The sequence below is a fragment of the Notechis scutatus genome, chromosome 8, assembly GCF_049901735.1.
Source record: "Notechis scutatus isolate UNSWTSFEM ecotype Mainland chromosome 8, rNotScu1.2, whole genome shotgun sequence".
NCBI classification, from domain to species: domain Eukaryota; kingdom Metazoa; phylum Chordata; class Lepidosauria; order Squamata; family Elapidae; genus Notechis; species Notechis scutatus.
In genome coordinates, this window is record NC_142016.1 from 17,674,900 (window position 1) to 17,688,227 (window position 13,328).

Genomic DNA, 13,328 nt, shown 5'->3' on the forward strand with positions numbered 1-13,328 from the left:
GCTGGGCCCACCCGCCCCTCCCCTCCCCTCCCCTCCCCTCCCAGGAGTCTACACGCAGCCCGTTTTGGAGGCCAGGTAAGTGCAGGAGGCTCTGGGAGGGGAAAAAACAGGCCTCCCAGACATTCCAGAAGTCCGGAAACAGGTCCATTTCTCTCCTCCAGAGCCTGGGGAGGCTGTTTTTGCCCTCCCGGAAGCTCGAGGAAAGCCTCCGGAGCCCGGGGAGGGCAAAAACGCTGCCCCCTGCTGCAGGAGGCCGAGTAGGCCACACCCACCGTGGCCATGGCCACCCAGCAACCGGGCAGAGAACCGTTTGCTGAAATTTTTGAACCCCACCCCTGGTTTCATGTAATCCTCGACTTAACAACCATTCGTTTAGTGACCATTCAAAGTTACAGCGGCATTGATAAAAATGACTTATGACCATTTCCCCCCACTTAATGGCCATTGTAGCATTCCCGTGGTCACGTGGTCAAAATTCGGACACTTGGCAACCGGCATGCATGGATGATGGTTGCAGTGTCCTGATGTCACGTGATCACTTTCTGACAAGCCGCACTCACTTCAGAACTGTGTTACTAACTTTACAATTGCGGTGATTTACTTAACAGCTATGGCAAGAAAGATCTTAAAGTGAGGCAAAACTCACTTAATAAATGTCTCGCTTAACAACAGAAATATTGGGCTCCTTTGTGGCTGTAAGTCAAGGACTGCCAGTAAACAGCCAAAGGATTCTCAACCGGAGAGAGGTATTTCTGCAAGGTGGTTGTTGTGTTTTTTTTTAATCTCCATATATACAGCAAAGGCAAACAGAAGTAAGTAGGCGAAGGGTGTTAAAAGGAGCAAAGAAAAGACCCCGCAATATTACAGCTCTGCATGAAATAGGGAGGGGAATGAAGATGCCAATTTGAACAAATGGGGCAGGTGGATTCAGTAGTGCCCACAGCATGGCAGGCTGGATGGGCATTGAGTAGAAGAAAGAGAAACATCCTGATCATATACAAAGATTTAAGCTTTTTAAAACAAGAATTCTAAGTATTTGGGTTTTCTTAATATAGCTTTAACACAGGGGTCTTCAAACTTGACAGCTTTAAGACTTGTGGTCTTCAACTCCCAGAAATCTTCCTCCAGTCATGTTAGGTCAGGAATTCTGGGAGTTGAAGTCCACTTAAACTTGCCAGGTTTGAAGACCCTTGTTTCAGTGTTTAGCTCTCCGCTTTGTTTACTTCTGCGCCCTTTTTGCATTCCTGATCAGAGTTCTCCTTTAGGAGGTGTGAAGGGTTCCAAATACAGGGGTAGCTGCTGGATTTTTCACGCCCCTTACTCCCTTTCTCTCTTTCTTCTATAACCCGCGACAGCAACTGCTGGAGTGTGAGCGCTGCAGGAACTGTTATCACTTGGCCTGTCTTGGCCCCAACTATCCCACCAAACCATTCCGTAAGAGGAAGGGCTGGGTAAGTAGAAAATGTAGGGCGGCGTTTCTCAACCTTGGGAACTTTTTAAGGTTTGTAGACTTTCAACTCCCAGAATCCCCCAGCCTGCTATGCTGGCTCACTTTTCAGTTCTGGGAATTGAAATCCACATACCTTTTAAAAAAAAAGTGGCTGAGGTTGAGAAACAACCTTTAATCTTTAACCTTTAATGAGGATGAGAGTGAGCCAACTCTACAACCTTTCTACTGCAGGCTGAACTGTCCCTATATTGCAATTGTGGAGTCCTTTGCTTTTTTACTTCCTTCAGATCTGTTCCGCCTGCATCCGCTGCAAAAGCTGTGGGACAGCGCCGGGGAAGAACTGGGACACGGAATGGTCCAGCGATTACAGTCTCTGCTCGGCCTGCTCTGTGCTGTACAATAAAGGTGAGCACAGTAAAATCCTCTGAAAATTTCCCAAAGTTTCCGTTATAGCAATAACGCTTAGACTTATATACCGCTTCGCGGTGCTTTTACAGCCCTCTCCAAGCGGTTTACAGAGTCAGCCTATTGCCCCCAACAATCTGGCTCCTCATTTTACTCACCTTGGAAGGATGGAAGGCTGAGTCAACCTTGAGCCAGTCAGGATAGAACTCTTGACAGTGGGCAGAGTTAGCTTGCAATACTGCACTTTAACCACTGTGCCACTATGGCTCATAATCGTTATCAGTCGAATGCTTAGCAGATGGTTCAATACAAGGACATATGTTTAATGAATTTATGGACCATTAGTCTCCGGTGCCAGCCTGTCCTTTTATCCATTACTCCATACTTGTTTTCCAAGGTAGTTCTTGCCTATGCATTGCCTGTATTTTTTTTACAGAGGTATAGATTACTCCTACCAGTTTTCTCCCATAGGAACAGCCTTATAAGGTAGGTTGGGCTAAGAATGAAAGGCTGCCCCTTAGACTTGAACCCGAACGATGTAACTTCAGAGAGATTAAAATGTATCTGTGCTTATAACTGCTGTGAAGAATATCGGAAAAGCTGCTTTTTATATCCTGTTTTTTGTTTTTCTTCCCTTTTTTTCTAGCAGTTTTTGCTTCCCCCACTGCCTTGATTCATTGCTTTTTCTTTGTTCTCTTTACTTTATATTACTTTGTATTGGTTTTTTTCATCTGCTGATATAAAAGCCACAACGACCATTATATGTATAAAAAATGAATAGCTTGGTCTCCTCACTTCTAGCCCACATTTTCTCCCTCCATTCCACCAGACTGACTGTTTTCAGTTACCAAGCAAAAATGGTTTAATTTTTCAACCTTTTAGTCATTTTAATTTTGTTCTGTTTCTATGCTGAGGCACAGTTATCATTCTCCTTTATGACCAACAGCTTCTGTTCTGCTTTTATAGATGTTTCACGTTTTTTGTTCACAGAATATTGTTTGGATATTGATGTACAGGGCATCAATGGAGCAAATGTTGAAATCTTAACCTTTCTTTCAAAAGCTGGATGGGTTCATCGTATATCTCAATGTGGTCTCTCTTCCTCTTGCAGGGAACTACTGCCCAATCTGCTTGCACTGTTACGAAGACAATGACTACGAGAGCAAGATGATGCAGTGTGCCAAGTGTGACCACTGGGTTCATGCCAAGTGCGAGGGACTTTCAGGTTTGTTGTCTGGAGCAACAGGGTGGGATGACCTGGGGCGTGACACAAAAATGACAAAGTCACCACAAAGTAGAATAAATTCCCTTTAATGCCTCCAACTTGGCCCCAATGTCCAATTATGCTCTGCTGGATAACAAACTCTTCCAAAAACAGTCTACGAAGGGCAGAAATGCAGTCTGAACCCAAAGTAAAGATAATTAGAAATAAAAAAAAACCAACACAAACCACACTGAAGTAATTAACACGGCAGGCCAGGATGATAAATTGCAGACTTTCAAAGGATAACGCAGCACCCACAGTTGGGACTTTGCTTCCAGCAAAGAGCCGTGTGCAAACACCCCACTTATATCCTGTTCTCCCAGCTGCAACTAATGAAAGGAATCAGGGCCGCCTTCTCTCTCGTAAGCCACTTTGCTCCCTTCTCTGTTCCTCCCTGCATGCCCTAGGATGAAGAGGGGATGGCCCTGGGTCTTCCTCTGAATGCCCAGCCAGACTGTGCCCTTCCCCTGTTTCTTCCACAGCCACCGGAGCCACATTCCCACTCCTTGTCAGCTGCTCAATCTCCCCCTCAGAATCAGACTCCAACAAGGGCATGACACAGGGTTTAGTTCAAGCTATTTTGTTGTCCATCCACATTTTGAAAGGAACTAGGGCTAGGCCTAAGAAGATGGATCTCATTGTTGTTCCGTCAAAATTTCTTCCAGACTGGCTTCACTCATTACACTATTACAGGGGTGTCAAACTCAAGGCACACAGGCTGGATCTGGCTCACAATGTGGTCAAATCCGACCCACGGGGCCGTCCTGGTCTACCCAATGCGAAGAGGAAACATGCCAGCCGTTTGGGGAGTGGCGCAGTGATAGTTTTTTTACTATCAATTCTGTGATATGGCTTGGTGGGCATGGCAGGGGAAGATTACTGCAAAATCCCCATTCCCTCCCCACCCCACTAACCTGCTTTCCAGCTCCCTTCTCCTGTGCAGGACAACCAAAGAAGACCCAACCAATCAGCTGGGACTCAGGAGGCAGAGAATGGATGGGGGCGAAGCCAGCCAGTCAGAGGTGGGATTTGCCGGTTCTCCGAACTACTCAAAAGTTTCTGCTACCGGTTCTCCAGAACTGGTGAGAACCTGCTGAATCCCACCTCCGGAGTGGCGTCAAGCTGGCCACGCCCATCCAGTTGGCCATACCCAGCCAGTCAACCACGTCCCCCCCCCATGTCAACCACAGCCCTGATGTAGCCCTCAGTGAAATTGAGCTTGACACCCCTGCACTATTGTTTCAACCAGGGTATTGAACAGGCAGGTTAGATCAGGCAGCATAAATGACAGTTTTTTCCAAGTCACCATTAATTTTAGGCATTGCACGAAACGTAGCATAAAATCTGAATCCAGATATTTACAGGTGGTCCTCAACTGAGGGCCACAATTGAGCCCAAAATTTCTTTGGATCAGTGAGACGTTTGTTAAGCGAGTCTTGCCCCATTTTACGACCTTTCTTGCCATACTTACGAAGTGAATCCCTGCAGTTGATGATAAGTTAGTAACCCTGTTGTTAAGTGAATCTGGCTTCCCCATTAACTTGATATGTCAGAAGGTTGCAAATCCCATGACCGTGGGACACAGCAATCGTCATAAATATGAAGCCGTTGCCAAGCATCTGAATTTCAATCACATGAATCATGGGGATGCTGCAAAAGGTCTTAACTGTGAAAAAGTCATGAGTCAAATTTTTCAGTGCCGTTGTAACTTTGAATGGTTTAGTTTAGTTTAGTTTAGTTTATTGTTTATTATCATTGCACCTCGTACAACAAAATCAAACACCATCTTCAGTGCACATCATGACCATGAAAATAAACACAAACACACATCCTTCACACTCCACACATTGAACCGAAAACCCCCGACACCACACCAACACTGCGCTATACAGCAGAATTCAACAGAGCTACTGCCCTGGGACAGAAGCTGTTTTTCAGCCTATTTGTCCTTGTTTTTATTATTCTGTACCATCTGCCAGATGGTAATAGTTCAAAAAAAGGGTTCCCAGGATGAGATGGATCTTTGAGAATGTTTTGAACTTTCTTAAGGCAGCGGCAGCTATAAAGCTCTTCCAAAGAGGGGAGAGGGCAACCAATGATCTTCTGGGCAATGACGTTAACCCTCTGGAGTGTTGTCCTATCTGCTACTGTGCAATTGGCAAACCATAGAAAGGTGCATTAAGTTAAAATACTCTCTCTGGTGCAGCGGTAGAAGGTCACCAGCAGTTTTTCATTCAGTTGTTGTTTTCTGAGAAGTCTCAGGTAGTTTAATCTCTGCTGGGCCCTTTTGACCAGGGCTGCAATGTGAGCCCCCCAGGTCAGGATCTCTTTTATGGTAACACCCAGAAACTTAAAACTGACCACTTGCTCCACTCGGTCTCCATTGATAAGCAAGGGCTGGATGTCTGATCTGTTCCTTCTATAGTCCACTATAAGCTCCTTGGTCACTACTACATGAACTGTTGTAAGTCGAGGACTATCTTTATGTGGGGAAAACCGTCCACGGTATCAGAAGAGTTGCAGCAGGGTTTGTTTTGTTTCAGAATTGTGTGCCCTTTGTGGTGTTTTCCCCTTTTTTGGTTTCCCCGGCTGGATTTCGTATTGCAAAAATATAGCTTAGCAAAGCAAGCTATCGCAAGAAGATCTGAGAAAAAAAATAATGGAGTGTCAATCAGCCTAGGAACGAGCAAGAGAGATGTGCTCCTTTCCCTGTCTCTTATCTCTTCCAGATGAGGGCTATGAGATCTTGTCTAACTTGCCGGAGAGCGTGGTGTACGCATGCCGACCCTGCTGTGGCAGCGATAAGACCAAGTGGCGAGAGGTCCTTAACTCAGAGCTGCGCAAGGGACTGCGGCAAGTGTTGCAAGGACTGCTGAGCTCCAAGTGTGTGGCGCCACTGATGCAGTGTGCACAGGTATGGGAGCATTTCTTTTCTATTTCCTCTCTTTTCCCCAACAAGTGTTGTATCTTATGATTCTTGATGGATGTATTTTTTCTTTTTGTGTACTGAAAGCACATGCACCAAGACAAATTCCTTGTGTGTCTAATCACACTTGGCCAATGAAGAATTCATTCATCATTCATTCATTCCTTCCTTCCTTCCTTCCTTCCTTCCTTCCTTCATTCATTCCTTCATTCATTCATTTATTCACCATTCAACAAAATTTGGTGACGCAGAGCACTCAGTGTAGGTGACCCAAATGCAAAGGCTGCCAATTAGTTAGGCAGACGTTCTCCCAGGCACTGGGCTAGGGAAGTTAGAGCTCTTGTGAGTATACAGTTTGTTTCTCTGGTGGATTAGTTCTGCCATCTGGTTATTGTTATCGTCTCATGCTCTTTGTGTATCTCTGGTTTGCTTCTTATGTGATGAGCCACCCAAAGTTGACTGGAGTTGGGCAGCGCCCAAACTAAATAAATACAGAAATGCAAAGATGCCAGTTCTTGTTTTAATCATCATATGGATTGGGAGCTATTTGAAAAGCTATCACTTTTCAGCGAATGCATCCATATTTTGAGATTGGCGGCTAAACCCTCCTGACGCATTATTTCAGAGGCAATAGCAAGCTTTTCTCAAGGGCTACACCTTTTAGTAGAAAGATTAGTTGAGATGCTCCTGAGACTGAGATTCCGGTCCTTCCCCAGACAGATTTATGGACTTCATCTCCCAGAATTTTTCTCAGGGTCCATTTTGATCGGGGGAGCACCAGGATTTTTTAAGCCTATGTATGTAGTGGGTGCCCAGGTTGGAGAGCACTGGTCTGAAAGTTGCTTGCACATTGCTGTTGTTTTGCAAATTTCTCTTCCTTATGAAGAAGCTTCTTGTTCTGACCCAGCCTTCGCAAGTAGCGATAAGACATTTACTCACAAGTAAAACAACTCCTTTTTTAAAAAAATAACAGGGCAGTAACAGTCTTTTATTCACATGGATAAACAAAAATATCAACCGTAATTAGTCCCAGCAAAGCTGGGTTTAGCCAAGAAATCAGAATTGCTTGCTGTATACTAAGGAACGAATGGTTGTCTGCAAGAACCAGCCACTCCCAAACCCCTCCTGTTTATTTCCCAGACGGGGAGGGGCTGGCTGTCATCCGTGTCTGCCTCTCCCTGAGAGTTGGCTTTTGTTTTCCTTTGCTCTCCTCTCTTTTTCCTCTCTGCGTATATATACGCACATCTGGGATGGGCCCAGTCTCTTCCTCCCTCCCCCTCAGTCAGCTCAGGCCCCAAAGACAGCTGCCTCTCCACCTGGGGGAGGACGGAAGGCCCAGGCTCTGCCTCTGATGCTGCTTCCTTATCAGAGTCTTCCAAAGACTTCGAAGCTGCCCGAGTCTCTCCCTCCACCTCCTCCTCATCTGACTCTGCAGCTAGCTCTGCTGGCAGCCGACGGGCCACAACACATGTCCAAGGACAGTGACGGCTAACCTTTTCGGCACCAAGTGCCCAAAGTGCGCACGCACCTCTTGAAAATGCAACACTTGTGCGCCCTTCACGCATGCGCCCCACCCCCGCACACGCACACACACACACCCTGCCCCACCCCCACGCACGTGGCAGTGACTTGAAGACCAGCTGGTTGGCAGGAGGTGCGTGCGTGTGCATGCACAGCACAGCTGAGCTGGGGCAACGGCTTGCGTGTCCAGAGAGAGGGCTCCGTGTGCCACCTCTGGCAAGCATTGCCTAGGTTTGCCATCACAGTCCTGGGAGAACCGTGGTTGTGGTTATGGGTGGCAGGTAGAAGCTGTAAGCTGCATGACAGCAGTCCATTTTCCTCCCCTGTTTGCTGTCCGCAGTGCTGCCCGGATGATGGTGTGAAGGTTCACCTCCGGCCCTGTGACCTACGCACCGTCAACAAGCTCTTTGAACAGGGGAATTACTCGTCCGTGGTGAGTGTGGAGAAAAGAATCAAAAGAACTGGAGAGTGGGAGCCCCCTGTGACCTCCCTTGAGCTTTTTCTCTCTCTCTGCAGCACAGCTTCAATGAGGACATAGTGGGAGTCCTATTGGGACAAACGGAGGAAGAACAGGTCACCTTCTCTGCAAAGAAACTCTATCTTGAGGTACTCCTCTCTCCTCACCTGGGGGTGGTGGTGGAAGATGCTCTCTCGAATTCATTGAGTTGACGTAAGGGTTAAAGGGTGCATGTACGCATGGAGTCCCTGTTCCATCTTAGCCTCACCCACCTTCTCTCCTGTAGATAGGTATAACCTCTGTCAGGGTTAGACAAGCTGTTCTAAGTTGCAACAGCTGTTTGGGCTGCATTTCAGGTTTTGGAAGTCAGTCTCCTGGGTTTCCTTCCAGAGCTTGGACTACAGTTCTTGGTTTGCTTTGCTTCATGGGAACAGCTGCCTGTCTGCCTAGGCCTCTGGACAGCTCTTTTCTTGTCTTTTTCAGCTGATGGGAAAGTATTTCGGCTGGTTTGATGCTCTGGATGCAAAGCACTGGACCCGCAACAGCTCCCTTCCCAAGTGAGTGCCTGGAACCAAAGTCATCTTGCGTGGTGTGGAATCTTATCAAACTGGGGCTGTTGGAAGCGGAGGGACCCTTCGTTACACCATGAAATGTGCACCAAATTAATTGCGGTCCCCAACCTTTCCAGCTCTGCCAACTGGACGAAGGGTGGACATGGCTCTGCCCACACCTATGACACTTGTGCAAATGGCGGCTGCCACCTGCGTAGCCCAATTGCCAACGGGTATGGTAGTAGTGCCTGCATGAAGGGTTAGGGACTCATCATCCATAGCAGGGGTGTCCAACTCACGTCGGCACGTCTTGAAATGAATGCTGTGCACCAAATTAATTGCGGTCCCCAATCTTTCCGGTGTCAGGATTCCCACGGATGCCCTAATTAATACATGAGCCTCGAGGCAAGTTTCAAAAGAAATCCAATTATTTATTAGGAGCAACATGTCGGCATTTTTCCCAAGTGCAGTCGGCTCTGCCCTATGTAATTTATTGCTCACCTATGACCCTGTTTCCCCACCCCCCCCTCCTTCTTATGGCAACTCGAGAGCAAGCCAGGAATGCTTTACGAGTTGACATCTGGCTCTGCCGACTGGTGGAAGGGTGGGCATGGCTCCGCCCACACACATGACACTTGTGCAAATGGCGGCTGCCACCTGTGTGGCCCAGTTGCCAATGGGTATGGTAATGGCGCCTGGTTGAAGGGTTGGGGACCCATGATCTATAGCAGGAGTGTCCAACTCACGTCATCGTCATGTGATGTATCACAACTTTTTCCCCCTTTGCTAAACCGGGGGTGGGCGTGGCGCATCTGGCCTGCGGGCCAGGAGTTGGACACTCCTGATGTATGGCAGTTCCTCCCCAAAGTTTAAGAAAATGCCAAGGCTTCAGGGGAACTTTAAAAAAACAACAACAACCCACCAATAGAATTACCTTTGTCTTCAAAAGTTCCAGCTAATACAAAGAATCTGAGCAGAGCTCGGACACAACAAAGAATTAAGTATACGTGTGTAATCTTTGCATTTCAAATAATGTTTATTAATCAGCCATCTTCTTGCAACTGCATCCTAATGCAAGATTCCAGTCCCATTTTATGGATCTGGAACTGAGGCCAGCAGATGATTGCTAGTGAAGCCATGGCATTAAAAGGACAGTTACTGTGCAATGGGCTACCGGGAGCTGGCTACCTGTTTAAGTTATCCTCAAGTTACAACTGATCACGTAATGACCGTTCAAAGTTATGATGGACTTACGATCCATCCTCAAAGTTGACTCCTGCATCATCCCCACAGTTATATGATCACATTCGGGGCATTTGGCAACCAGCTTGCATTTTACGACTGGTTGCAGTGTCCCCCGGTCACCTGAATGTGTGTTATGTTTCTTTTTTTGCCATTTTCCAACCCTCCCAAAAAATGTCCATTGGATGAGCTGGATTTGGACTTGCGACGGTGGTGACCGCTTAAAAAACTGTCATAATGATGGTCATAAAATTGAATCCGGTCACATGGACTTATGACTACATAAATAACTTATGACCAAAATTCCAGGCTCCGTTGTGGTTGTCAGTTGAGAACTAACTACCTGTATTTGCCATGGCTGATTTTATGTCCCGTTCTTCTCTTCCCTTACATTTCAAATGTTTTATACTTGTCTCCCTAACTCGTCTTTTCATTAAAAGTGCAAGTAAAGAACCCAAAAGGGGAAATAAAATAAAAAAGAGCAAAGCCCAGATGCAAGAAAAAAAAGTGTTTTATTTCCAGTGCCGAATCTTACATTGTTCAGTCTACAAATTAAGCAAGTCCCCTTGAGCAAGACTCCTGAAACCTTTCACCTCTTGCTCACCTGTAACTCCTCAACTCCAGCCAGCTTGATCCACAATGAAAGATATGAAGGACAACGGTTGGGTGGCCTAGTGCAACCTTTACCTGTTTGGGGGGTGGAAATCATATTGGATATAGCCTCTGCAGCTTCTGATGGTTTCCTGTTTTCTTCTCCCCTCTTCTGCTAGTGGCATGCTTCCCAATGCAGTTCTGCCTCCTTCCTCTGACCACATCTATGCTCAGTGGAGGCAGCCACAAGAGGTCAGCTCAGCTGCCAACAGCCACCTGAGTTCTGCTGGTTCTGAAAACATAGGTAAGTCTTTGATGGAAAGGCCTCAAGGGTCTTTGCTTCCAGATACCTTCAGACCAACAGTTGCTAAAGGGGACTTTCTTCTCGCCCCATATCTCCCCAATACAGGCACTTCCTTCTTTTGAGCCAGATTTCTGTTCCAATACTGTCTATAGCAGCCTTCTGCCATCCAGCCCTCTCCAAATATTATATTGTTAAATTTATTCACTGCCTTATCTCTCCGTGGGGCTACTCTAGGCGAGTTAAAATAATTAAAAGGAAGAACTTGAAAGGCATGTAAACAGGAGTAAAATAATGAGAACCATGAAATAAATGATGAAAAAAGATACAATGAGAAGACATCAAGATGATAACCCAAAAGATGGTTGGGTGGAGAGCACTGCACAAGAGGTGGGGGAGATGGAGTCTGCCATCAGATTTATAGATTTAAGAGTTGTAAGGGACCTTGTTGGTCATCTATTCCAACCCCCCACCCACCCAAGCAGGAGATCCTACACCATTTCTGACACATGGCAGTGCAATCTCTTCATGAAAGCCTCCAGTGATGAAGCTCCCACAACCACCGAAGGCAACTTCTGTTCCATGGGTTGATTGTTCTCACTCAGTCGAGTACCCACCTGCAGCGTGGAACTGCCCCATTTGGTCATCAGGCCAACCAGCAGATACACTGGATTACCAACTCCGTTTTTCCACCCAGCCCCATGCAATCAGAAGAGTATGAGAGTTATCCATCTGGCACAGTAGAAGGGCAGAAGGCTGGTCTTTCTGATTCTACCAGGAGATACTCTGGAGTTTCTTCTGTGGAATAAAGATCCTGTCTCCTTTTCAGGATCTCCTGTGTGCTGAGGAAATATTAAAGGAGTTGTAGGGACGGGAGATCAAAAGCCAATGTTTTTCTTTCTCTCCTTGCAGCTGGGAAAGAGGCAGAACATGTCCCTCCAGAGCAGCTGTTGGCGGACCCTGAGGATAAGAGACAGTGTGCTCTCTGTCTTCAGTTTGGAGATGCTCCTTCCAAGGTAAAAATGATCCGGCCAAAGTCCTTGGCTCTTGGAATGGCCAACCTCAGGAAATCCTACAAGGAAGACCTGAAGTATAGATCAAAGATTCTCAGTGTCTGTGGAGATTCTCAGTCCTCCAGGTCCGGGATCTTCAAACTTGACAGCTTTTAAGACTTGTGGACTTCAACTCCCAGAATTCCTCCTTCAGTCATATTAATTAGCTCAGGAATTCTGGCCAGCTCAACATCACTCGTGTTGGGAGCGCCTGTGATGGCCCAAGTGCTCTGCAGTGAAAATGGGCTCCTGAGTTCCACTTTTGATTGCGACAGCTTCCTGTATCCCTCTGCCAGTGAAACCAGAGCTCGGGAGGGCTGCATGTAGCCCTCACAAGCTCAGTTTTTGATTGCGACGGCTTCCTACAACCCTCTGCCAGCGAAAACAGAAGTTGGGAGCGCTGTGTGGGGCTCTCGTGAGCGCCGGTTTTGCTGGCAGACGACTGCGGGCCAGTCCTTCATTGTTTCCAGGGCATCCCTGTGGACTGGATCTGGCCTGCAGGCCTCGAGTTTGACACCCCTGTTATAAGTTGAGGGCTAAGAGTAATCCTAGGCAATCAACCATGATGGGATTCACAATCCGTATTAAATCCAAACCAAACACACCTAATCCCTTCTCTCCAGGACGCAGGGAGGCTGCTGTACATTGGCCAAAACGAATGGACTCACGTCAACTGTGCCATCTGGTCAGCGGAGGTCTTTGAGGAGAACGATGGCTCCTTGAAGAACGTACATGCTGCGGTGGCTCGGGGCCGGCAGATGGTGAGTTTGGGTCATTCCTCTTTCCCTCTGATCCCCTCTTCATTTGAAGGGCCCTCTCTGTGGGAAACACACCAGAGAATGGGAGGGGTGGCATCAAAACCAGAATTGTTAGGTTAGATCTGTTGTTCAGGCAAGATGTTCCAAGTCGGGCAACACAGTAGTAATCCCAGTTGGTGATGCTGCTGGAAGATCTGCTCTGGGTTCCAACAGAGGTGCTGGTGTAAATTCTGCCTGAGCCCCAAAGACTCCAAAGTGGCTCAGAACAAATGTGTACTTGTATCCAAGGCATCATCTCGATCTGAGCTGAAACAAAAGCAAAACATGCACCCTCTGGGAGACCATTTTGAATCCTATTTTCAGAGTCTTGAACTGCCAATATTAATCTTAAGAAGAAGTCGAGTAGGCCAGTGGCCCCCCAACCTTTTGGACACCAGTTCCGTGGAGAGAGATGTTTTTCCACGGACGGGAGGGGAGCATGGTTTCATGTGTTGCCTGCATCCTGCGGATGGGGCTTCACTTGTGTGCGTGGCCTGATTTCTGGCATGCTGTGGACCGGGGGTTGGGGACCCCTGGAGTAGACTACAACAAGGGGCCACAACCCACTATCGGGCCGTGGGCTATTTGCAATTGGGCCATGGTTGCGGCAGGCAGTGCACGCTTGTGAGCTGGTGTGTGATGTCATGCCCCTGTTGGAGACTGACTCCGAGGGAGAGGAGGAACAGCCGAGAGGGAGTGGAAGTGTGGCTCCGGAGGTTGTGGAGGAAGCTGGGGTAGGGCACAGGCTGGCTGGGCAGTCAGAGGAGGACC

At 47.4% G+C, this 13,328-nt stretch overlaps 1 protein-coding gene across 1 annotated transcript in view; it reads left to right on the forward strand.

Annotated features, from left to right (window-relative positions):
- KMT2B (lysine methyltransferase 2B) overlaps positions 1-13,328 on the forward strand; it is a 71,973-nt gene that overhangs the window by 36,255 nt on the left and 22,390 nt on the right. The window contains 10 exon segments of the mRNA XM_087970861.1: positions 1,356-1,451; positions 1,738-1,855; positions 2,967-3,080; positions 5,849-6,033; positions 7,907-7,999; positions 8,083-8,172; positions 8,507-8,580; positions 10,587-10,711; positions 11,621-11,724; positions 12,384-12,521. Of these exon segments, the coding sequence (XP_087826987.1) occupies positions 1,356-1,451; positions 1,738-1,855; positions 2,967-3,080; positions 5,849-6,033; positions 7,907-7,999; positions 8,083-8,172; positions 8,507-8,580; positions 10,587-10,711; positions 11,621-11,724; positions 12,384-12,521 (1,137 nt within the window).